Source organism: Mastigoproctus giganteus, chromosome 8 (assembly GCF_048544385.1).
Source record: "Mastigoproctus giganteus isolate SK-2022 chromosome 8, ASM4854438v1, whole genome shotgun sequence".
Lineage (NCBI taxonomy): Eukaryota > Metazoa > Arthropoda > Arachnida > Uropygi > Thelyphonidae > Mastigoproctus > Mastigoproctus giganteus.
Genome location: NC_143582.1, coordinates 108,409,844 through 108,436,515, shown reverse-complemented (window position 1 = coordinate 108,436,515; position 26,672 = coordinate 108,409,844). Strand labels below are relative to the sequence as shown.

The 26,672-nt window shown below is 38.5% G+C and overlaps 1 protein-coding gene across 1 annotated transcript in view; it reads left to right on the top strand.

The window, feature by feature from the left end:
* The window catches only part of LOC150081758 (protein tolkin-like), a 285,479-nt gene that overhangs the window by 86,233 nt on the left and 172,574 nt on the right, over positions 1-26,672 (top strand). Inside the window, exon 3 of the mRNA XM_090379622.1 lies at positions 14,479-14,748. Coding sequence (XP_090235748.1) covers positions 14,565-14,748 — 184 coding nt within the window. The 5' untranslated portion in view covers positions 14,479-14,564. The remainder of the gene's footprint in view (positions 1-14,478; positions 14,749-26,672) is intronic.

Genomic DNA, 26,672 nt, shown 5'->3' with positions numbered 1-26,672 from the left:
CAAGTATGACTTGTGGACCACACACGTTTTCCCCTGGATAGACGGCGGTTCATGAAATTGTCAATAGAAAATTGTTTCCTCCTCTGGAAATCCATCCTTGCTTTGGAAAATCTGGCGTATGACTCTTGTGAAGGCGACTTCTTGTAAGAGGCATGGGCTGCCTGTTTTTCCCTAAAGGCCTTGATCAGGAGGTCATTCCACCATGGCTTTGATTGGGGACTAAGGATGCAAGTTTTGGACATTGCACGCCTTGCAATGAATTCCATCCATCTCGAAAGCCAGTAGGCAGCCTCATTTACGTTAAGCTCAGCCAGTATGTTCCATGGGTAAAGTTGGAAGAGGGTAGTAACTTTTCCAACGTTGACGTATTTTGGATTGTATACTCTCCTGACAGTGTTCGTAGTTTGTACTTGTGTACGTTCATCCTTAGGTGCCTGCAGAGATATGATCGGACGGGAGGAAGTTCTCAGTTATGGTCAGGGTGGCATCGCCGTGTGAGGGAGGAACATGAATAAGACCAATGCCCATTTCCGACATGGTCAATGACAGAGTATCTAGGAGCTTCTTTGTGGCTGGCAGTGGAAGGTTCAAGTCTCCGAGGATGATGAGCTTTTGCCGATGATTGATTGTGGAAGACAGCCATGCTGTCAGATTAAGGACAGAATCCTCAGAAACTGGTGGAGGTAAATAAACGGCACACACAGAGATCGACAAACCAGCAATTCGGTAGATTCCAAGAACAGCTTCTATATCACCTCCTGGATAAGTGTATGCCTTAATCAGGGGTAGTGAACTCCTTTGACAGATTGCTACACCGCCACCTCGTCTCCCAATTCTATTAGCAGCCAGCGTGTGATAGCCAAGATTTGAGGTGAAGGCAGCAATTTCCATTTCATCTCTGAGCCAGGTTTCAATCAGAATGACGAAGTCGTTCTCTGAGCAGGAAAGCAAATCAAGTAGACCATCTAGCTTGTTTTTGACACTCCTGATGTTTTGTAGGAAACATCGAATTTTTACTTCGACAGAATATCGGTGTAAATACACCATAGTTAACCCATAGATTTGAGCTACGATTGTAGCGTAGAAGGCATCGTTTTAATTGTATCTCATAATGTAGTTGCCTTCACAACAATATAGCTACTATTGAATTACATACTTCAAATAAATAACGCTTCTCTAGTAGAGAAGGCTACTGTTATTTATTTTCAGCCTACCACCACCCAGACGATCGTTTCGAATCTTTTTGGCTTCGTCATCAGTGGGCGGGTAGGTAATACAACAAGCCATCTCAGTTGCGAAGTTATATCCACATTATGAAACATTATCCACAAAAGAAAAAAAATAAGTATAAATGAAAAAAGTATAATTACGGTTTATATTTTTCATCATTGCACTGGTAACGTATGAATCACTCTATATATAAAATATAAGTGTTTTTTTATCTTTCTTCCAACTGCTTTATAACCTCGTCTTAGTCGTTTACTAGAGTATAAAGCAAGTACCGAAGCTTTCTGCAAAACTGCGATTTTTCTTCTTCAGCTTGCTTCTGCTGGAAAAAAAATTGCGCTTAATCTCCAGAAAGCTTCTCAATTATAATATTTGTTTCGGGTAGCGTCAAGCCTTTGATTCTTTTATTTGGGATTCTCAAACGTAGAGGGCTTTTATATAGAAATTTTTAGGGTGAAGCTTCTGTGAGTTTAAGTTTTCAAGTACAGTATTTCGGTAGAAATAGAGGTTATTATGAGGCAAATTAATGATAACAAATGGATGCTTTACTTTAACAAGTAAAACGATTTTATCATTAAAACGACATACAGACAAGTTGTATATTAGGTTTTTCATTCATCAAGTTGCTTCAGCCACAGTTCTTTGAGTTAGTGTCCTTCTTCACGAGAAGAAATTTTCCAATGGGTTTTTGTATGCGCTTTCACAAGTGGCTTTAAAAATAGCCACTTCCCTTCACTTTTCTATAAAATGCGGGGAAACGTGGAGTGGGAAAAATGCGTTATTTTCTATTTATAGAACGGAGGAATGGAAGGCACCAGTGATTATTGTAAATACTGCTACCTCCCAGCGTTTTCTGTAAATGGGAAAAGGGGTTGTATTAGTCAGCTTATGAGTATAAGAAAAGCCAGGTAGCTTAACTTGTGAAAAGCTTTTCCTTTTTCTAAGACATACCCTTTCACTATTTACTAGCAGATTTATATTACTAGCTGCTTTAGACAACTACTTATACGTGCTTCTTGTAAAGTTAAAGCAATGATGAAATTACTTTGGTTTGGAAGTATGATTAAGTAAATCCATCCCCTTTTACTCTTCACTCGGACAATATTTGAAATTAAACGCCCTCAAAGTAGAGTTGCCAACTGAACGGTTTTAGGAATGCACACTGGCTTTTTAAGTCTGGTTGATAGTTCATTTAAAACCACCTAGGGCTTGTTTGTTTGTTTGTTGTTGGGTTTTAGGAGCATTAACAACTAAGGCCACATTGTTCCATGTATATTGTCTATAAATTGCTTGTGTTCTGAGGTTTGCTGGACGAAAAATCCGAAATTTCCTGGAGAAAAACTATGCTACCCTCACCTGAGACATTAACTCAGTGACGTTGTGAAAAAGGCCCATAAAAATTCCTCCCTTCATCGACGGGATTCGAACTCGGGTCTTTTCCACCCGGTGCAGGGAGGACGTCGATCTTACCAACTGTGTTATCCGAAATAAATAAATAAAAATAAATAAATAACGGGTAAACGACACACGATTTGTATTATTTATGCACCTATTATGTATTTAAAACTCCAAGATAAGATAAAAATGCATGATAACATTTTAACGCAAGGGTACAGTAGTATAGTTGAACTATACTACTGTACAGTTCAACTATGGTACTTGTTATAGTTATCGGTTAGACCGAAATACAAAGCTGTTCTTGTAGATGTCTTCTAAATTCTTCTGACCAAATGTGACTATTAAACAGAAAATGTTTTTGTTTTCTGTCGTTGAGCATTATGTCAATATTCAGCTTTTACTTTGAGCAGTATAGGAAATGTTACTGAATGTAATATTTCCTTGGCAATACGTTTTTAAAAATGACTAGCTGAAATACGCATACTATTATGAAAACGACACAACGCAACATACTTTGAGTTATAAGGGGCGGTCAAAAAGTTCTGACAACGGAGTATAGAACATAGGTACAATATTCTTTCTTTTTTATTTTTTAGTATATTCACCCTAAAGTCAGTATGGTCCTGGAGGCTGTTACAGACATTCTCTCAGGTATGACAAACTGGGCTTGCTACCTGAAAGTCTAAAACGCTGATGGAACTGTTATTCAGGTGACGCTTGGGCCAAGTGGACCGATTTTCAGCGAAGTCCGATTGTTCTGTGATCAAATCCTCTGCTTGCACTTTCACAATGGTGGGAGTGTTAATAATCCTGTGTATAACTCCCACGTGCAGGTCCTGAAATATGGCACCTGAAATAATATACTGAATGGGACCATCCAGATGCGAATCAACATGAGCAGGGGTCGAAGTGTGGCGTACACTCTTCTGGAGGAATGCCCCCCTCTCTGTGTTACAAGGCAATATTAGGTGGTAGATGACGCTCATTAACAGGTGCAATACCAACACTTCGCTTATTGAAGGCAGGAAGTGGCGGAACCCATGTCTAGTCTCCAGAGCAGTGCTTCTGCAATCCCCCCATCTCTTCCATTATGACTCATGTCTTTTGATATTATTTTGGGCATCATGGCAACATGCAGTCTTCTCATAATATTCGAGAGTAGGGCTCTAAAACGGTGTTCGCAGGCCAGCCGCTATATAGTCCGCCGAACCGAACCTATTTGTAACTCTAGGGGAGGTATTCGGATCAGCTAGTGTATAATCTCGCTGCCTCTACTCTGCCAGATATTGACTGGAGGGAGTCTGAGTAGTGTGTATGGGGAGGGGGGGGCATTGTCAAGGTTCGTTATGTCAAGGAACTGGGTATATTCTTGCCGTGTATACAACATATCCAATTATTTCATATATGTACCTACCCACTTTTTCGTACTATTAAATAGTCGAATGGAACAAACTTATCTGCGAAAAGATCTTTCATAAATACACGTTGTCTCAGTTATGCCTATCTCAGTTATGTCAATTTCAACTTAGTTTGCCAAGTCCCACTTACATTTTCTGATGGAATTTAATTATCGGTTGATTCAACCACTGCTCATCTCCGTTGTCCTAATTACTCGCTCTATGTTCTTTTCTCTTCAAGGTTGATATTTTTGCATATGTCCGCTCTGATATTCCCTGTCAGAGACAGTCATTTGAAATCTCTTTTTGATCTTCACTGGCTTAAATTCTCTATTCCATTCTGTCAAATTCATCTATTGCCTCTACGTTCTGCTAACTCCACTAATCACTTGCCGACCGGGCTAGCCGGGTGGGTAAAATGCCTGCCTGGCAACCCAAAGGTCGCGGGTTCGATTCCCGCCTCGGGCTTGGATCAGTGTACTGCAAAAACGTTGGGAGGTGCATTATGGCCACAGAAGCCTATGCGCCAACAACTACCAAAAAAAAAAAAAAAACTAATCACTTGGAATACTTTGGCTTCCTTTCTTTGAAAACTTGACTTTCTCCAGTCCAACCTTCCTCACAGTGAGGTAATTTTCCTTGGTGATTTTAATGTTCGCAACTCCAGCTGGCTTCCGTTTTCTAGTCGCACGGACCCAGCTGGTCGAGATGCTAAGGCTTTTGCAATTACTTAATGATCTCGCTCAAATTGTTCATTTACCTACAACGGTGTTCGGAGGTTCCCTCGTGTGTAGCACAGTTGACAGAATCGTCGTCCTCCCCACACCGGGTGAAACAGATCTGAGTTCGAATCCAGCCGATAAGGGGAGGAAGTCGTTCTCACACGAGGGTAGCATGGCGTTTTCTCCAGAAAACTCGTTTTTTTTCTCCAAAAAAAACGGAAAATAGACGTCAGAACACACGCATTTTACAGACAATATACACGGAGCAACATGGCCTTAGTCGCCGATGCTCCTAAACTTCCTCCGAACACTGTGAACTGTGTTCGGAGTAAGTTCAACAGACAATCCTAACTACACAGCCATCACTCTTAATCTTTTTCTCACGAACAATCCTTCCATGCTAGAGAAATGCTCACCTCGGTGGTCGAGGTGAGCATTTCTCTAGCACCTCAGATCACCACTTGGTTTCTTCTTCAAGGAAGTCTTTCTCTTGTGGCCATTCTCAATTTCATTACAAGAATGCAAAATATGAGGATCTGCGAGATTTTTATTCTCCATTTCTTTGATTGGATTACTGCTTTAAATCTGCCTATGTCAATGTTTTGATCAGGTCGTGTCAATGAAATTATTCTTGTAGGGATGAAATCCTTTAATTCATACTCCACCTTAAAATCTCGTCCTTTATCTATACATTGGTTTTCCAATAAATGCTCTTTAACTCTGTTCACGATAAGAATATTGCATATCGCAATTGGCTTCCATCCAAATCTGTATGTTCATTTTCTGTCTACACCAAAGTTGCAACAATTGAGAAACAGTTATTAATCAGTGCAAACTAGATTTTGAACAGGCCAAGACAAGAAAACTTGCTTCTTGTCCAAATGGTAGAGAGCATTGCTAAAGCTATTGGTTGCAACTTTTGCCCATCTCCAGTCACACTTCTTTAAAACCATTTGTTCTAATGCAACCTCGACTAAAGATAAAGCCGACCTGCTAGCATCCTACTTTTCTTCTAACCCTTGTATCGATGATACTGGTAAACTACTTCCTACCAATTCCAGTACACTATATTCAATGCCCCCTGTGGTTTTTCCGTCTGAAGAATTTTGAATAATCTTGATGCCTATAAAGCGCCAAGTTCTGATGATATTTCTCCACTTGTTTTGGAAACCTGTGCTCCTGGGCTTACTCGTGTTCTGAGTCGCCTTTTCACATTTTCTAATTACACTGGTGTTTTTCCTTCTGCTCGGAAATTTGTTCATTTCCAGCCAGTTCCCAAACGGCGTCATAAATCCCTTCAATCCAGTTATCGTCCCATTGCACTGACGTCTACTCTTTCTGGAGTTTAGGAGTTGACGGTTTCTAAATAGTTTAGGAGGTGTTCGTTAATGGAGAAATCCATTAACGAACATCTCGGATCGAACAGCTCGCATCGAAATTTGAAGTATGGGCTTATGGTGTAAATTTGTCAAACATTATGTGTAAAAGTTTTGGATTTAAGATTATGACTAAGGATACGTTAAACTTTCTGTTTGCGTAATTTACAGGAATAGACTACTAAATTAAATATGTACTGTGTAAGTAGAAAATTAAATATAAATTAGACAAAATTATAGCAGCAGAATAATGATACTTTTAAACAGAACATCCGATAACCTCGTAGCGTAAATCGTCTACAGTGTTCTTCTTTTTTTTTTTTTTTTTTTTTTTTGTAGTTGTTGGCGCATAGGCTTCTGTGGCCATAATGCACCTCCCAAGGTTTTTGCAGTACTTTGATCCAAGCCCGAGGCGCGAATCGAACCCGGGACCTTTGGGTTGCCAGGCAGGCACTTTACCCATCCGGTTAGCCCGGTCGGCTACAGTGTTCTGGAGTTTAGGAGTTGACGGTTTCTAAATAGTTTAGGAGTTGTTCGTTAATGGAGACATCCATAAGATGACTTCTGCTTAAGGTGACTTATTTTTATTATAGTAAATTGATGGAGATCTGCATCCAGGTTCCGAACTGTAGCAAGTATGCTAATGGGGATGAAGCGATCAGGTAGATGGAGCCTATTCCAGTTGTTACGAGAGAGAGCAGGGCTCTGAAGTCTTGATATAGGCTTCCATTCATAAATGTCTTACAGATCAGGAGAACTGATGTGGCCTGTAATCCGTTTTATGGTGGTAGTCAATCTTCTTTCGTTAATCTCCGAATTTATCTGTTTAACTGAGGACTGCTGTAATAATGGTAATATGTACATAATTTGTGAGGTTAAATATGCGTGTAATCCACCTGCTCATCCAACATTCATCTAACTGAATTCCGAAAAGGTTGATGTGAAAAAAAAACAACACATGTATTGATTACAATTCGAAAAAATGTTTGTTATCACAACACATACTAAAGTTTCTCCATGATTTAATCTTTTGAACATGATTTAATCCTTTGAAATCGTAGTGCATCTTATGGTCCAAAAAATTCAGTAAGTCGGCATGTGAAAGAAAACAAAGCCAATTTACGAGAGTACAAACAGATAAAAAAAAAACAGAAATAAGTTCATCTCAAGGTTCTTAATTAGGGTTGAGCCTGTCCTCCCTCCATTAAAATGTATCTATCCTCGACATTATTGCAGATATGCTACTCATACTATGTTTAATTTGTAACTTCAGACAACGCTATCGGTAAAAAGTCACAGATGACATTGTAATCAGGACGTCATCTAACACCACGCTTGTTTAGCTTGTCGTTCTAGAAATGTTCCCCTTCCCAAACACGAGCAGATTTTGCTGTACTGCAACTAGCAGACAGCTTCCCGAATTAAATTTATGCATTGCGTGGCTCATCAGCTGTAAGAGTAATATCGCTGCCCCCAAGCCGATATGATTATGACGAACGTTTGTTTTTTGCCAGTCTGATGATGGATATGTGCAATCATCTTTGAAACGTAAATACTTTTCCTGAACAATTCAAAAAGGAGTGTTTAATGTCTGAGCTTTAAATCCGTATTGTTTGTTTGATAATAGCTGTTGGTCGTAGAACAGTTTCTGGATTCTGAGAGCTATTAATCGTTCAAGCAATTTTCCCACGTTGGCAAGTAATGCAATCGGTCTGTATTTCTTTGGGTCAGAGAACGGTTTTTCAGGTTTGTGGATTATACGCAGCAAAGCTGTATTCCAAGGTACACGTACTGAGAAAATTCAATCCGAGAGACATTTGTTAAACATTAGCAGAATATTGTTAGGAATTTTTTTACAATTCTGATAATGAAGATATTTTATTTTCAATGTTTCTAAAGGTCACTGCCAGGACATTTAGAAACATTGACCTTTTTAATAGCTGTCTGTAATTCTTCCAGTGAGAACGGAAGGGTAACCTTGGGATGTACATAGAAATTTACAATTTTATTCGAGCATGAAGATCATCATCTAGGGTAGGGTTGTCTGGAGGAAAGATCCTGTCTAGGATGATATTAATCTTCAGGCCAGTTTTTAGTTTCGGGGTTATTATTTACCACAGTGTAATAAATATCGGGAGCATGTATTTTATTTTTGGCAAGTTTATACAATAATCCCCACGAATCAGAGTTGCCTATAGTATTCACAAGGTTTTCCCAAGACTTACTTTTGGCAGTTGCAATGGCTTTATCAAAATTTCTTTTAAGTCTTCAGTACTCCAACTTCAGAAATTCAACTTCTTCTGGAGGCCAGTTTCTATGCCTTTTGATATTGACGCCTAACTTGATATAATTGTTTTCTCAAATTTGTTAATTGTCTGTTCCACCATACATATTTTTTGGGTATTTTTTTTTTCTTTTTAGTTGACAAATAGCAAACTTTCAATATCGATTACTGAACATAATTAGCAGTCTCTTGAGCAGCTAATTGTTCCAAATGACAATACAGACAGAAGTCTCTTTTGAATTAAACTTATCCCATTTAATATTCTGAATAGAAAACGTGTTAACTCGGGACGTATATCATCATCAAGATTAGTTTTTGGGAGACGTTAATTTCGAACAGTATTCCACGATGGTCAGTGGAGCACCAGTCAGGATCAACAAACTGGTTTGTTCATCCTGACAAATATGACCAATATTAGTCATATTTGCCAAAGTGAGATCAAAGTACGTAGTGAGATCAATGTTGGATTCTCCTGAAAATCTGCTGTAAGTAGAGGGAAATCCTGGACGGGTATGGATAACAAGGTTGTTAGCGCCCAAGAAGTCCTCCAATAGACGTACCCCTTTCTCAGTAAAGTTATTGAACCATGTCGAAGATTTTGAATTTGCATCGGTCGTAATGACAAAATTTGAAGGTCAGAACTGTTGCAAAATAATTTAATTGTATATTAAGATCACTAGAAGACGGACAATAAATTGAGAACAGATAGAAAGAATGAAAATGCATGTGTGATTTTGTTATTCATCTATTACGTATCAAATCCAGGCGTATGCGTAGTGATGTGGGGCCTCGAATTCTGATTGAGATCTACACAACATCTAAATCTACTCTCTGCTGCAACCTGCAATATACACCCATAGTCCACAGAGCCCATGTGCTAAAAATAGTCATCCCTTCTCAGCTAAGCAGGATCACATCAACATCTGGAACACGGTTGGTTGGCGTTTGGCAGGCAGACATCTCCGTAGTAACCCCTTCTTGTGCTCAAGGCTCCAGCGTTTACAGAATTTCAAGAGACACTTCTCAAATGTGACTCTGGACACTCAACTCGTTCGACCTCGACCTGTGGACTATAGACAAGGCATATCGCGATGGCATCTTGTCCTATCTTGCTGTTTGTAAAGGACATTTATGTAAGTGCCGATCTTAGTTAGCCGATGTCATTTCATGTTCTGCTCAACTTGTAGTCCTTTTTCGCTGTAATTACTACTTCATTCATTTTTACATTTTGACTATTATCTTTGCTTTGATCTGTTAATTATTATTTAGTTATTATTATTTTCTTTCTTTATTTATTTCCTATTATAAAACAAAATCACTTGTATAAACAACGAATTGTTTATACAAGCTCTGGCTTTCTGTGTAAGGAATCACTATTGTATAAAATTTATGTTAATAAAGAATCATTATTATTATTATTATTACTGGTATTATTATTATTATATAAATGAGAGATATTAATAAAAAGCAAGTCGCCAGGAAGGGAATTTACTGATTAATTAAACTAAGCACTAACCGTTAAATTTAAACTACAATGTATATTTTGTTCCCTTTGTATACGCGGCCTCCATGGCATTCAGCGATCTAATAACCAAATCTGATAACAAATGATATATAAATAATACAATCTAAATATTTTTATTAAAAATATTTTACAGTATTACCAAATTAAAGATGAGAATAATTATTATTTAATTATTTAATCAGTAAATATTATTTAAAACGAGAATTAGCAATATATTTATGTACAATTTTTGAATTTTAGATATATAACCATTATATACAGTCTTACTTATATTTATAATAATATATTTTCATAATAAAATATTTTTTTAATTTTTCACTATATTGAAATATTTTTGAGAATGTATGTATGCTGGTAAATGATATTTAAATTAAATGCAACAAGGCATCATATCTTTAAGAGTATAATAATCTATGTAATATTGGTGTAAACACACCACAGACAACTCAAACAAAAAACTACGTTAGTAGTGTGAAGGGCATTATTTTATCTGTATCTCATGTTGTGTTCTTCCTTCACAACGAGTTATCATGTATTGCACTACATGGATAAGAAGTAACGAGTCACTAAAAGTAACACTATTGTTACTTATTCTCAGTGGGCACCACCACCCAGACGGCACCGTTTCAAGGCTTGTTGGCCTTTCATCGGTGGGTGGGCAGGTACCCTGGTATTGCAGACATGACAGTCCAGTTGCGAAGATAATCCCACAATATGAGAGGTGTACGTGATAATATTTAAGTAAAATTAAATGCAACAAGGCATCATATCTTTTTAAGAGTATAATATCACGTACTGTACATCTTCTGGCCTCTCTGATGTTGTCGGATTATCTTCACAAATGGAATGTCATGTCTGCAATACCAGGGTACCTGCCCACCCACCGATCAAAGGCTAACAAGCCTTCAAACGTTTTCGTCTGGGTGGTGGTGCCCACTGAGAATAAGTAACAATAGTCTTCTCTTTTAGTGACGCGTTCCTATTTGAGGTAGTGCAATACATGGCAACTCGTTGTGAAGGAAGGGTACAATATGAGATACATATAAAATGATGCCCTTCAAACTACTAACGTAGTTTTTTTGTTTAAGAGTTGTCTATGTTAATTCTATAGTTATAAGTTTAATATCCTTCAAAAAAAAAAAAAAAAAAGACAAACCGACATGTAGGGCAGTACTTTTAATCTTATTCGACGCAAGATTACTCAAGGTAACATTTAAAGTGTATTTTAAGTAAGATTATATGCTGGGTTAGGTAAAGTTGTGTTCAATATTACTTGTTAACGTTGTTTGGGTCTAGTATGTTCCATTTTAAAGAAAAATGACACCCCACACACACACACACACACACACACACACAAGACTGAAGATCTTTAGTCAGAGAAAGGCTACAAAGACGTAGAGCCAGCCAAGATCCAGGACAATTTGACTAATAAGCGAGCTTTAGACTCTCGGTACAGAAGGAACCGTTATCAAAATGAGACCATAGGTGGCTGAAATAACTTTGTGATAATTAATTTATAAATCGGAGCATCATTCGACGCCTTTGTTAATAGATTCTTAATCTAGTACTAGAAAAATAGCGAGATATCAGCAACTGTTACAATTTTTACTACTGTATCTAGACTTTTCCTCCCGCGAGTGTTAATCGTTACGCCTTCCATTTGAATGAATTGAATTACTGATTGTATTTACTTGTACGTAATTATTTGTAATAATTACTGATTGATTATTGATCGTGTTACCGATAAATTAATCCATTTTTCTCCCTGTTCGTGCGATATTGCCTGCGAAATCAACCCCAGGGATTCCCATCTGGTGAGTATGGGCTTGGCACACCCAGGGTCCTGAGCTGGTTATTTCATCATTCGTCTCTTTCTTGGTGATTCCCTTCTTCTCTCTCTCTCCCCCTCTCCCCTCCCCTCCCCTCCCCTCTTTGGGTAACTCAGAAATTTTGGCTGGTGCAGCATAAGCCTTTGGCTTCCTTGCACTATATGGATATTAATATTAATAATAAATGATGTTAGGCGAAAACTTAAACTTTTCCGCCAATATCCTGTGAGTTTCAACACTTCGCCAGGTGGCAAGGACGTAGTAGTCTTTGAAACTAGAGGGCGATATTCGTGTGTGTGTGTATATATATTGTGGGCATTAATAGTCTTTTAATGACCACTCCAAACAACTATAGTACTTAGTACCGTGCATTGGGTTGAAGGAGGAGTTGGGGGGAAGGGGGGCAGAAGATGCCGAAAACTTAGTCTGGAGACTAAACATGGATTTCACCACTTTGAAGCCGACAATTAGCGAATAAGCTTAGTGAGTTCCTGAATGTAGCGAATATTGAGCTCATTGAGATACACCGATATTTGGATAACGTTTATGGGGATCTGATAGACTAGTGGTCTCAAACTGGCGGACCGCATCCGGCCCCCGAAGCAATTTTACACTGCCCGCGAATACATTTCAATTATGTATTTGTTGTATATTCACTTTTATTCAGTGCTTATATTCACTCTCATTTTGTTAAAAAAAAAAAAAAAAATTCCTGCCCGTCAGCTGCTTTCAGATCGTGCATTCGGCCCGCATGCAATTTGAGTTTGAGACCACTGTGATAGACCGTATGAGCATAATTAGGCAGTGTATTACGAGCGTCAGTGATGGCGGTAGTGGTTCGAAAGACACGCTGAGTTCTGGCTATCCTTCCTCTGCAAAAATTTCCATAGTAAGAAATTAACAAGCCCATTGTGTTAAACATGTAAGTAAATAAATGAATTGTAGCGGATAGCAGAAAATGACGATAGAATGGATACACTGATTCGTTGATACTGACGCATTAAGACTCGGGATATTGTGCGAGATTGGGGACATAAATTCAAATTGAGGAAGAATCGTTTACAGGATAAATGTGCCGGCTTAGTATTAATCATAATTAAAGAGATTAATTTTTAATTACTTAATTGACTGTTCATAATCATTGTGGCCATTTGGCCCTCAGTGGTTATAGGCAGTATAGCCAGAAATGTATCGTGGTCTAGTGGGTACATGAATTTAGTTTAGTGTGGTTGTATCGTGGTATATGCGATTGTAGAATTGTGGGTATTGATTTTATTCCCTTCTTTATCCCTTATTTTGATTCATTTTCTTAAAAATGAAAAGAAGAAGAAATGAAAGTGATAAATATAAATAAAAGAGCTTATCACTTGTAATAGACACTGAACAAATGATAAATAAATAGTGTATCAATAATTTGCAAAACTGCTCGATTGCAGTCTGCTTATGTTTGTAATATAGTTTTCAGTAAATATCCAAATGAATATTTAATAATGACAGAATACCAGAAATCTGTAATCTGTATTGATACTTGGTATCACGGACAGACAAGTTCGATCATAGAACTTGGTTAAACATGAAATTTTTCCCATCATATGCATTGCATATAATATTTGTAAATTCAGAGTATTAACTCTTAAATTTAACACATAATCTAATGTGGTAATAAAGTAAAGTTGCTGCTGTCTTTTGCATACAGTCTATTTGATTTTCAAAAATATTTTGTTATCAAATTAGAGATAGGAATAATTGTTATCGGCCTTTAACTTGAAATCCATAATTATCAAAACCATGAATTTAACAGAATTACACAAATTCAGAACATCTCCAAAATAGCAATCAAACTGGAGAGGGTGAGGGGATAATTGACCAGCAATTCTGTTCAGATTCAGTATTTCACAATTCGTCAAGTCTAATGAAAAATGCCAACTGCGTATACTTCAGTTTACATTTATTAGTGAATCTGCTGAAATAGTAAACAGTATTTTTCAGGGACACATGCAACGGACTCCTTAGTTGATCTAATTAGATGAAATGTGCCGACTGAAAATCCCCAAATATCTCCTTTTGCTGCCCAAATGATTGTGGTTGTGTCTGGAGAAAAAAAAACCTTGATGAAGGTTGTCTTACCAAAGTTAATATATTTGCTCTATAATTATGAAATTCCATAGTAGGAAATTAACAAGCTTATTGTGTTAAACATGAAAGTATATAAATAAATTGTAGTTGTACGTGGTTCTTCCTGTATTTTTTTTTTTTTTTTTTTTTTTTTCATCAGAGAAATATTGTATTCTCTCTCTCATGTACACAGGCAAAAAATGAACAAAATGGCCATTTTGTATGAAGAGTAAGAATGAAGAACCGTTTAATACCTAACTCGCATAATACTATACTAACCTCCGCTCCCTTCTAGACATTCGAACCCTCCATTCATAATACACCAACCATAACAACCACTAACCAAAGCAATAAATGAACTAAAGTTCCGCTAGAAAGTAGACTTGTGCGGTTTTTATTGACAATTCTAATATGAAAATTTTAAATCGTTATTTTCGTACATCGAGCTATTCTTTCGTCAAACTTGTTTTCGTTTTGAAGAAAATATTTACACTGCGGTTTCTGAACTATCATTCGCTTCCATTGCTGCCCGCAATTATTCTTCCTTCTGTTACCCTACCTCCCTAGGAAGGGAGGCAAACTAATAAAAGCGGTTCTCTTTGCAGGCTCCCCCCACTCCGATGACAGGTCTCTCTGTGTCATGTTCCACCACCAAATCCAGCACTGTGGAGTCGTGACCCCTAAAGGTCGGATGCCCGCTGGTCGACGGCGAGTGATGCCTACTGTGCTTGGGCAGCTGCTTTTGACATACACATGCACACTGGTCTTTCTGCTAATGGTGACCGAAGCCCGGCGTTTCTCAATGGAAGAACTAGTCAGCTCCCATTTCCCACATAAAGTTTCAGATGACATATATACAGACCCTTGTAAATCAGGTAAGTCTTAATAACTGTAACTAATTCTATTGACAAACAATAGTCGGATGCAACGATGACAAATATATTTTTTTTTATAATCTGCTTGTATCTCTTTCAATTTATTTAAATTTATGGAAATAATTTATTTGACAAATAAATTAATTTATTAATTATAAACAGTGGATGAAATTGAAACATTGTGGACATTGGAAAAACAGTTGCACGTATGGCTAATGGCTATTTCTTTTTTTTTTTTTTTCTTCTTCTACCTTTTAAGAGAAGATATTCATTATCGGATATCTTGCACTCTCGCTATAAGTGTAAACGTGTTGTGTCGATTCCAGTAGGTGTGTTAATTGTCTGACGGCACCAGGGGTTTCCCCATCTCCGCGTTGTGTACTCTGTTTTTGTGATACAGAACTCTGTGGAGGCCACAGATTTAAAAAGTGTGTGGGGAATGGAATGTCGTGTAGTGTTTATGTTCTGTTGTTTCTCTGACCATTTAGACGTTTGAGCCCCTGTTGCGACCCACCTTTGCCCACACTTTTCCACGAGGAGGCATGTCAGGCACCCAGTATATTATTTAAGCACTCTGGCAGGTGATGCCACCTAATTTCCAAGGATTTCCGTGGCAAGGTTTGTATATATATATATACACACATACAGGGTGTCTCAAAAATACATGGCATAACTTCAGGAATGAGTTCCTCATATGTACACAATAAAAGTATTTTATATTAACATAGTTCCGGAAATGCTTGGTTCCCGAGTTATTAACCGGAATGTCTTATCTACCGCAGGTGACACAATCTGGTAGTTTTCCATTCCGACCATGTACTCAAATCAGGAGCAAGCGGATATGCACTTTATGTTCGGTTTGGCGGACGACAATGTTCTGGAGGCTCGTCGTTTGTACCACGAAAGGTTTCCAGAACGAAGATGTCCAGACAGGAAAACGTTTGAAGGTATCCATCGCCGCCTTTGTGAACATGGGACCTTTATACCTCGTGCTGCCGACAGAGAACGACCAAGATCTACGACTCCTGAAGTAGAGGAGATTTTGGATGTTGTGCATGCCACTCCTGGAATCAGCACACGCAGAGTGTTGCGAGAACACAAACTGTATCCTTGCAACGGGTATAGGCCTTGTCACCAGCAGATTACCCTGCGCGAGTAATGTTCTGCCAGTGGTATTCAGGCAGAAGGTGGGCATTTTGAACAATTACTATAAGGTGATGTGAACAGTTAAGTGTCATAGACAGACCTTCAAAACTCGGAAACCGAGCATTTCCGGAACTATGTTGATATAAAATATTTTTATTGCTACATATGAGGAACTCATTCCTGAAGTTATGCCGTGTATTTTTGAGACACTCTGTGTGTGTGTGTGTGTGTATATATATATATATATAAGGGGGAGGACTGAACACTAGAATTTGGAACGGCCAAAAGAGATTTTCGAGAAAGCGATTGAATTTAGACGTTGATTAGAATTTGGCCGCATTAAGGGGACGTACCCGATCGGTTTAGTTAGTTAGTGTGTGTGTGGGGGGGAGGGAACTGAAGATTGGGCGAAAACAGGTAGAAGGATGGAGACGATAGAGTAGGCATCCCCAAGGGGGTCAGTGGAGACGAGCCCCACCAGGCAAAGTATGGGAGAGGCAAAGAGAGAAGGAAACAGAGACCCGTCTCCCCCCTCCCTGGGGGATGGGGTTTTAAAGGGTTTGAGTACCCAGTTCAGATCGCCAAATGGTAGGTTGTGTCGATTCCAGTAGGATGGTCAAACTGCCCATCCTGCTCTGGGGGTAGATATATTCGCTGACAGTGGGAGTGGGAGAGACAGACATTTACATCTTTTTTTCTCACACAGTTGCAGTCATTCATCCTGGCATTCATTTCATTTGTTCGACCCTTGCTTTCTGCACTGCACAGTTATTTTATTTATTTATTTATTTATTTTTTTGCTTCACTTATTGTGATAAGAACATGACGAGCTATATTACCATGATCTTTGATTATAGAAAATAATCGAAGATCAAGGAAATAATTAAATTCCATCTGCAGAGAAGTGTTTATCGATATCTGTAATTAGGGGCAGATTCAGTTACGTTGAGACCCTAAAAAGCCAGAGCATGTGAAAGGGCCCCAAAATATGTGATTATGCATTTTTATAGGCATAAGCCAAATAAGAGATGACTTTTAGCCTCGCTAACCCAATGGATAGCTAGGCTACAAGCCATCGCTTGTAGCCTAGCTATCCATTTGGGTAATTATTAAATATTTAATGACTAAAAACGGTTTAGGGCTCAAAGTCTCAGACTACCGGAAATTTAATAGACGAAAAAGTTAGTGCAAAGAATCATTGTAGTTCGTAGTAAATCACCGAAGTAGGTTAAATGGCATCGTTTTTGTCCACAAAGAATAAGTGACATTAATCTTCTCTACTGGGGAAGCGTTGCTTATTCGAGGTATTGCAATAAGAGGCATCTCATTTCGAAGGTGTTCACAATATGAGATGTAACAAAAACGATGCCATTTCACCTACTTCAATGATTTACTACGAAATTAACTTATAATAGGTTAAGATAAGAATAAAAAATTCTTTTATTTGAACGTTCTAGAAAAGACGCACGTGTAATGTCATTAATGATTTAATTTCAAAAGTGGACTTTAGAATAATAATAATTGGACACAACCAACCACCTCATGCATTTGCTGTCAGTACCCGTCACGGGGCGGAAAATATCCCATAAGGCAGAAACTGTTTTGTAATAATAATGTGAAATTCTCATTTTTCTCTATATTCATAGTGGATAATTATTTTTTATTAGAATGTGAACTTCTTTTCTCTCCTCGTTTTTGGGAGAGAAACGAAGTAAAGAGGTTTCATACCGAGTGGTCTTAGAGAGTTCAGTAGCAAATGCGTCTGCTTCTGTGTTGACTCGTGGTTCGAACTCCGTGAAATTGCCAGAACAGTTAACGATTGCATTCTTGTTATACCGATTACTTCTAAAATCTTCTGACCTTTGTGGTCGTTCGAGGATATAAAGAGAATATTTTTTGTAGTGAGAGGAGGAAGGCATTGGACCATTTCAGCAGCCAGTATTTAGCGGCGTAGACGCGGCTTCAGGTTGGTAGATGCGACTTAAGTCCATACAAAATTTCTGTTCCATAGAAAATGGTGGGGAAGACTGTAGAGATGAGGAATCTCTTAAGAATGGCAGGATCTCGAACATGTAACAATTGCTGCTCTGAAATCGACCTGAGACGAGCAAATTTAGCGTTGATTATATCAATCTGGCTGTTTAATGATATCCTGTAGTCAAATATCTCGATCTCTGGATTTATTTGAAGGTTGAATCCTGCCAAGTACAATTCTAGATCTCTGAGTTGTGAATTTATCATATTTGAAAGCTGTACTGTGTTTTCACTTGCATTGACTTGTATTAGCAGTTTGTCATCATCTGCATAGCACCATAAGCCCTCCCTTGAGGCATTACAATGCACGATGATAGTAGTGGACAGGACGCTAGACAAAATGCGGTGGACGGAAAAAATACCCCCCAGAAAACAAATACACACTCATAAATAATTCTTCTCGAAGGAATAATAAGTGGAAGTTTTAATTATAATAAATAAAAACATTTTGAATTTCTGTTTCCGGTACATGATGTTTATATTCAAATATTTTACACTTTTGTCATGTACAGTTATTAGATTGGAGAAGTTATAAAATTATGCGCATGTATTTCATGTATGAAATAGTTGTGTCCGAAGGAGGTTGATATTAATTTAACACCAGTCTTTATTAGCGATGTTATAAAAGTTATACATTTATTAGAGGATGTTGCGATGGCGATACTTATGACGAGTACAACAGGAAGGAAGGAAATAATTTTAGTTACCTTAAGTGAGCGGTACTTGCAACATCACCATCGAATTGCATTTTTAGTCCGACCATACTGATCATAAGAACTCATAGAAGACTTTCTCCTTTCACTGCTCTAACTGTTCTAAGCTGACTGTTCTAAATAAACTCAGCTCACCTTGTGGCGAATCAAATATAGACATCATTGCTACTTCCTACACTTTCTTCAACTATTAATGACTGGACAGTAAATACCATTTCCTCAAGCGGTCATCGCGCGATTAATTTCTCTGTGACTTGCAGCGCAAACACCTAATTCTCACTACAGGTCCTTAGAAGATTTCTTTGGGACGCATCATGTGGAACTCGTTTGACTCGATCAACACTGACTTCCCACGTGAAACTATAAGCTTCATCCATCAATTTACCGCTTCTGAATTAGCTTCCTATGTTAATGATGCTCTCTGCCGTGCTTGTAATAAAGCACCAAAAAGAAAAATTCAGTCATCGCATCCCACTTGTTGGAACGGGAACTTACTTTGCTTTGTCAGAAAGTGAATCGTGCTAGGCGTGATTACCAACCTCATCGCAAGAGCTGGTTGCCTTCTGACGTCAAAAGGCTTAAAACAGAATATCTGATTCTCAAAAGACAAAGAAAGAAATTCCATTTTCCTGCTGTTTATTGTTCCTTACCTGCAAACGGTGCCGAAATTCTCAACTGGAAGGACGCCATTAACACTGTATTGCACAATCTGCTTCTTTCTGATGGCTCATAGCATGACATGACTATTCATCAATAAATAAGACAGCTGAACCACTCCTACACTGCTACTTCTGAATCTCAGCCATTTAAGCATCTGGAGGTGGACACAGCTGTCCAAAAAATTAAGAACTCTGGTTGCCCAGGCTTCGCCCTTCATGAAGGCATCTTTATTAAGCAATTCTACAAGCTCCGTCCAAAGGTTCTTCCGGCTCTATTCAACAAATGAATGAAAGTACTGTTTTATGTTATCTGGAAGATAGCTCTTCTTAAATTAATTCCTAAACCTTCCAAAACCCCGAGTGGCAAGTCCTTTCATCCTATTGCTCTGTTATCTCATTTGGCCAAAATACTTGAAATATTGATTGCTATAAGGCTCACTTCTCTTTCACTAATACTGTACCTCTCTTGTATCAGATGATCAATATGGTTCCCGACCTGGATGAGGTATCAAAGAAGCACTCGTTGAATTTCTTTCTCGAGTTCATTCCACAAACTCTAAGCACGTTCTTGCTATTTTTGTCGATTTCTCTGCGGCCTTTAATCTTTTATGGTGGTCTAGTCTATTTGCGCGCTAACGTGTTGCTGATTGCCTTTCTCTTTACAATCTTCTAAGAAGTTATTTTAAAAATCATACAGTTTCTATTATTTCTGGGTTTAATTCCATCTGTCACTAGGGGCTGCCCTTAGAGCTCTGTTCTTGGACGACTCATCTGGAACATCTCTCAAAGAAAGTCAAAAAATTTACTTTCTCACTTCTGCGTCTTTCCAAACAGTCTTGGTCTTAACTCTTGCATCCTACAGTGGTATTATAAAGCTGTGTTTCTACCAATTTGTTATTATGGTGTGGCCGCCTGGTTCCGGTATGTTAATAAGGTTTCAGTCCAGACTAAACTTCATGGTATTTAACGGTAAATGCTTTTGGCAATGTGCAGGGCCTGTAGGACTGTGTCTACTCCTGCCTGGCAGGTCCTTAACGGTTGTCTGCTCCCTCGATCTCTTCCTTTTGTACCGAGGCTTGTGCTTCTACACCAGCCTCGCTGTTCCTGTGGCTTTCTTGGGTATTAATGTCACTCCGATTCCCAAAGCGGAAAAAACACACTGTTGGAATCTTTTTGATGCAGCGTTAGCAAGACAGATGGTCCGCTATTTCTAAGGGTCTTGTTACTTTAAAGTTCATCCCTAACGTCACCTTTGCCACAATAGAGTCCACTCAGAAATGGTTCTGGTCTGTGCACTATCTACTTACTCACTGGTCATGGCTCTCTTAACGCCAAACAGCAACTTTCAACCTTGCTGAAGCATCACTCTGTCCTTGTGGCGTCCCAGAAGACTGGGAACATATCTTATACCACTGCCATCAATATTTAGATTTTCCACAAAACCTTCTTCTCTCCACTGGTGTCTTGGACATTTGTTTTAGTAAGGTGCAGCTTCTAGAACGTGAGTTAATCTCCGTCACGTATCTCTGTGAAGGACAGTACCACTGTAAGAGGGCCAGAAATGCGAGTAGTGTAGGTTTGTATGTATTATGTGTGTGTTCTGTTGTTATGTTCTGACCACTTGGCTATCCAGAAACATCGTCACCTGGAGAGATAATTCTGGATACTCGTCCACACTACGGGAAGGAGGGCCAGTGCCAATGGAGCACGTACTGTCTCGATACGAGAATCTGACCCACCTGATGTTGCCAAAAGGTGGGTCAGATTTCTCTGGGGACACCTCCAGAAAGGGGGGGGGGGAAGATTCCTGTGGTGCAAAAAAAAAAAAAAAAATATATATATATAATAAAATAAAAAAATTCGCCGTGATGGGGGGGGGGGAATGTCTGGCACCAGTGACAGCCCAAGTCCCAGGTGCCAGAACAGAGCGCGAGGGAAAAAAAAAGCTAAATAAATAAAAAATAAATTTAATCCTACACCCCGGCTACAATGAAGAGGAAGAGGTAAGTCGGGGTGCCAGCAAAGAGAGAGAGAGAGAGGGAGAGGTTTTTATCTCGCACGGGACAAAGTGAAAAAGAAGAAAAAGTGAGCCAAGGCTGCTCTCAGTTCCAGGGCCTTGAGTAAAAAATAAAAAAATAATAAATTTTTTTTTTTTTTTTTACTGAAGTAACAGTCCGTAGAAGTAGTGACTTTCAGTTGGCAGTGGCATTGCTAATGATCTGGATTTCCACGTCGGCGGGGCCTCCGTAGCCAGGTGGGAAGGAGTAGCAGTGCGTAGCACACACTTCTTGATTAGACCGAGGTTCGAGCCCATGACCACCAAGTACGGAGGATGCGGAAAGGTCAGGGAATGACCACCGCCTATCTCCGGAGCAATATGGCCTTAGTTGCTAATGCTCCTAAAAACCAAATAACAACAACATCCACGTCGGTGATTGGCGATCAATGTCCTCCTCCAGGCAAATACCTCAGCTGCGAAGGTCTGGAAGGCTTCGAGGTTGTTCTGAGTATATATTATCGGTTGATGCAGATCTACTGGGGGGAAGTCCGGGATCTTATTCTGGAGACAGTTTCTGATGTCGTGGTAATGTACACACTCCAGAAGGAAGTGTTTCCAGCTTTCGCTTTATCCGCAAAAGCAGTAGGGAGTGTCAATGAGTCCCCGTGTATGGAATTTCTCATTTAGAGAACCGTGTCCGGTAATGAGAAAGGAAGATTCGAGGCTGAGGGAGTACCGTCGGGCGTTTTTTTTATTGTTTGCAAAGGTTACTTACCTCCGGAAGAAAACTCAGAGTTACCACCCCTACAGCAGAAGTATCCCATCTGGTCTGCCATACATTGAAGAGTTTATTGAGACAACGAGAATTCTTCCGCTTTATATCTGTAGTTAGTGAGAGTTCTATATCAGGGTCGTTGCCGGAATACCTATTTTAATTCGATAGCAGAGCCCCTTGTAGATTGCATAAAGGTCGAGAGGGAGGGCGCCTGCTATAACTTGGAGAGCTGCTGTAGAAACTGCACGGCAGATTCCATGGGTCGCCAGTAACATAGCTCTTTGTATAAAGTTTAGCTTTTCCTTCATCTTAATGATGGGTACTCTGTGAAGCCAGGCCCCGACACGCTTCTTGATTAGACCGAGGTTCGAGCCCATGACCACCAAGTACGGAGGATGCGGAAAGGTCAGGGAATGACCACCGCCTATCTCCGGGTTTGGTTTGGTTTGGTTTTTTTTTTTTTTTTTTTAGGAGCATTAGTAACTAAGGCCATATTGCTCCGGTGCGGTGGTCATTCCCTGACCTTTCCGCATCCTCCGTATTTGGTGGTGACGGGCTCGAACCCCGGTCTAATCAAGAAGCGTGTGCTACGCACTGCTGCTCCTTCCCACCTGGCTACGGAGGCGCCCCTATCTCCGGGATAGGCGGTAGTCATTACTATTGGGAGAAGAGAAAGACAGCTTTATAATAAAGAAGGGTTCGTTTTGAGAGTCCCCACTCACTTCTTGAGATCCTTATAATTGCTGCAGGGAACTTTTTGGTCTTGGACCTCTGATGCTGTAGATGGGAGAAGAAAGACAGGCGGTTGTCTATTACTACTCCGAGGACTTTGGTCTGTTCTACGAAGGTTAGCTGGGTTCCATTGATTTTGATTTGGGGGGGGGCATTCGTAAGTCGAGTTTGTTTTTAAACACCATCATCTTAGTTTTAGCAGGGTTAATTTGCAATTTGTTGATTGTTGTTTAGATAGAGATAGTTGAGTACTCGCTGTGCTATGGATTCAAGGGACCAGCGACCACTATGGTGAGGCCGTCGGCGAAAGCTATGATTTTCGTTTTTCCAAAACTGTTACTGAGTCAGCTGTGGAGTACCATATTCCACACTAAGGGCCCCAGGACAGAGCCCTGGGGACAACCCCGGTGATTGGGTTTAAGGACTTGGTGGTATTTTGACTTAACTATTATTGTGCGTTGTGAGAAGTAGCTTCTGAACATCCAGTAAAGATTGTTTGGGTATTCTGCTGTACAAAGACGTTCCAATGCACTTTCCCACAAATTCTAACAGAATTTGTTGACAAAGAGGTACGTTCAGCCTCGAAAGCTCCAAACTATTTAATTAAAGTTATATTTTACTGGATATATACGTTATTATTATTATTTCGTATGTACAATGGATTCCAGTACAAACAGGCCCATTTACTTTCATACTATGAACATAAAAAAAAAAAAAAAAAAAACGTTTTTAATTGATTATAATAATAATTGTCATTTATTATTTCTTCATGAAGAGGTCCTGATTTTTTTTTTTTTTTTTTTTGTTTGTTTTATGGTGTATTTTTTTTTGGGGGGGGAGTATTTTTTCAGGGATTCCAAGATACCCCCTGCGCGCTCCAGAAATGACGTTGCAAGCAAGTGTCCGATGAATAATTATTGTTCTTTTCCGGAACAAAGATTCAATAAATTTAGAGCATATAACCCCGGATGTGAAATTGGTTTTTGAGTAGGAGCAAAGTGGGAATAGACACAGCGTCATAGGGTGCACTAATATTTAGGTGTACGTGATTGCTACTCGACTTTTTGTGATAATGCTGACAGGATCAATTTGGCAGCAGCTGCCAATTTAGTGGTTGTAGATTTTCCTGGAATGGTATAGTGATTTTGGGGCGGTTTCGTCAGAAAGATTTTGCGACAATTTAAAGGTATTAAGGACTTTTCAGTGTTTTTAAGAGACTGAAGGCAATGGAAACCTGTCTGAACTGACTGACGCATGTGGCAAATTGGTTCTTTGGGATGGGATGAACTCTGTACATATTCCACAGGGGTGGGAAATAACGATGGGCGAGGATCTATTGTAGCTTTAGAAAAGAGTAGGGGTCAGGTTAAATGTGCTCAAGCATTTGAGCACATTTAACCTGATCAGTATTTTCCAAATCAGTATTTTCATCCGTAGAGCTAAAGTTTACTATGTTATTCTCTTCGGCAGTTTATTAGCCAGATAAGATTTAACTTTCTTTCTCACAATTAAATGTAACTTAAATTTCGATTTCTTAAACTCTTTAACAACCATACCGAACCCTCCCTCTGATGATGACAATTCTAATGAAAATAGACTGCGCCCACTGTTTTTGCAAAATTTCTTTCTGAATTTATATATGTGTATACAACTTCGGCATACAATTTAGGAAGAAATATCTATTCAGGGATCGGTCACTTTGGTGTTTGGTTTCATGGTTCCTGTTGCATGGTTCGAATTTGGTATCCACACATCTAATGTTAATAGCATATTAAGTTTTATGCCTGTTATAAAACCAGTTTTCTCTGTTCACTCTTGTTGAAGAAAGTATTATTACCTAAGGCTTTCGTTCTTGCAGCGTTTAGAAAGGCATTCCTTTTAACGGAACGTTATTTCAGAAACTTTTAGAGCCTCGTTGGTTTTTATGTGCTGTCCGAGCAATTACAGATTATTATGGTCTCGGGTAGTGATTACACCCACAGGGAGCATGAAGTTTCTCAAGTGGGTCTTTAACGTTTGCTTTAATGGTTGAGCAGAGCTGTATTACTGTTCGCCTTCTCGACATAAAATTTATTGTTATGAGACTCGATTAGTATCTGTAGTGAGCCTACTAAAATTAGCATTAATATCGAGTTTATAGCTGCCACTGATTAATTTCACACAAATAACAGTAAAATCAGAAAGGGCATATCAAAATGGTTTTTTTTTTTTTTTTTGCGCATTCTACAGACAAAACAATGTATTTTAATTGCTTTTTTTTTAAATTATGCGAATTTAAAGTTTAATGAAACAAAAAAAGTAATCTCGATGCATTAAGAAGTTAATGGTTGTTTCTGTAAAGCCACGTGTAATACGTGCATATGAGATGATGAGCTTCTTCGCATTACTTTTCCATTACCTCGAAAGACACGGCTAATGAAGCTAGTTAAGATTATACGATAAATGAATCAATCTGATTAACTAAATTAAAATTTCGAACCTGTACTTTCCTCTGAAATTTATCTTAATGACGTGTGGCGTACTGTATAATTAATAAATATCCTAATACCGATATCAGCGCTACAAATCAGGTTTACTTCTGTTTCGGAATAATTTGATTTTTTTTTTTGGAATTTTCATACGGAGTGTTTTCTTTTCCAAGCAGATTTACGAAAGGAATAATGAAAGAAAATCCCAAGTTGTGAAGACCACACGATCAAGAGTCAATAAGATTGTTACCTTCTTCATTAAATATTGATAATGGCCTCACCCATTGTCTCTAATAACAAAAGTAAAGTAGCTTTGTAAAAATTCTTAACGATATTCCCCTCACTTCTCATTATTAGCAACTGAGAGAGCCGACAAAATAGTAAATAATCATTTATTTAGAATCAGTACTCGCTTTGTATTAATTTACGAATATGGTTAACTGTTTATTGAAGAAAATTGTAAGGTCATGGAGAGTTTGTTTCATTCTTCATAATATATATGGGGATAGCATTAATAAATAATAATCATATAATAATTATCTTCCTCTTCGGGGTTTAATAAATGCCTTAATTGCATGTTTAGATTAAGAAATACAACGAGCAAAGGCTTTGTCTAACACGCTTTAATCTATAATTAAATGTTTTTCGTTATAGATTGAGATTTTTATTTATAAAAAAAAAATTGAAAGCACTGACATTAAGGATTCCTTATGTGCCGTGAGGTAACAACTAAATTAAGCTACGCTACACTTGTGATCTAAATGAAAGCACTTAAAGCGTCTTGCTTAGAACGAAATATAAATATGCACTAGTGTCCAAAGAAACTTTTTATGAATTATAATTATAACCAGGTCGTGACAGATATGTTTAAGATCCAGGCGTCGCTGCTGAAAGTTAAGTTATTAGTTGGGTGGAGAAATAATAAAAACGTAACAACCATTAATCAGTAAACTGGAGTCAGGTAGTGAGGTAGAATAACTGATATTTACCTTGTGTTAACTTAATATATATGGCGTCCCAAGGTCAGTCTTTATAACAATATTAATAGGATAGTCCATCGATAATTAAACAAAAGTTAAATTGGTTATAAATGGTATATAAACTATTGCTAACCGAAGCAACAAAAATCGAAATAAACATCGAATTGCGACTGTCTTTTGCATGCGAGCAAAGCTCTATGAGATACTGCTTATAAGCCTTATAAGCTGATCAATCAGTCTTTGTGATAATATACCTCAGTCCTCTTCAAAGGTTTACCCATAGAGGTTTATAGGGGGAACCTTGGAGATTGCCATACAATACACAAATACTATAAATACTTTAAAAACAAACCCATAGAGGTTGCTGGGAGGAGGTCAACCTGCACAAGTCGTTTCCCTAAAGCATCACAGTCATATT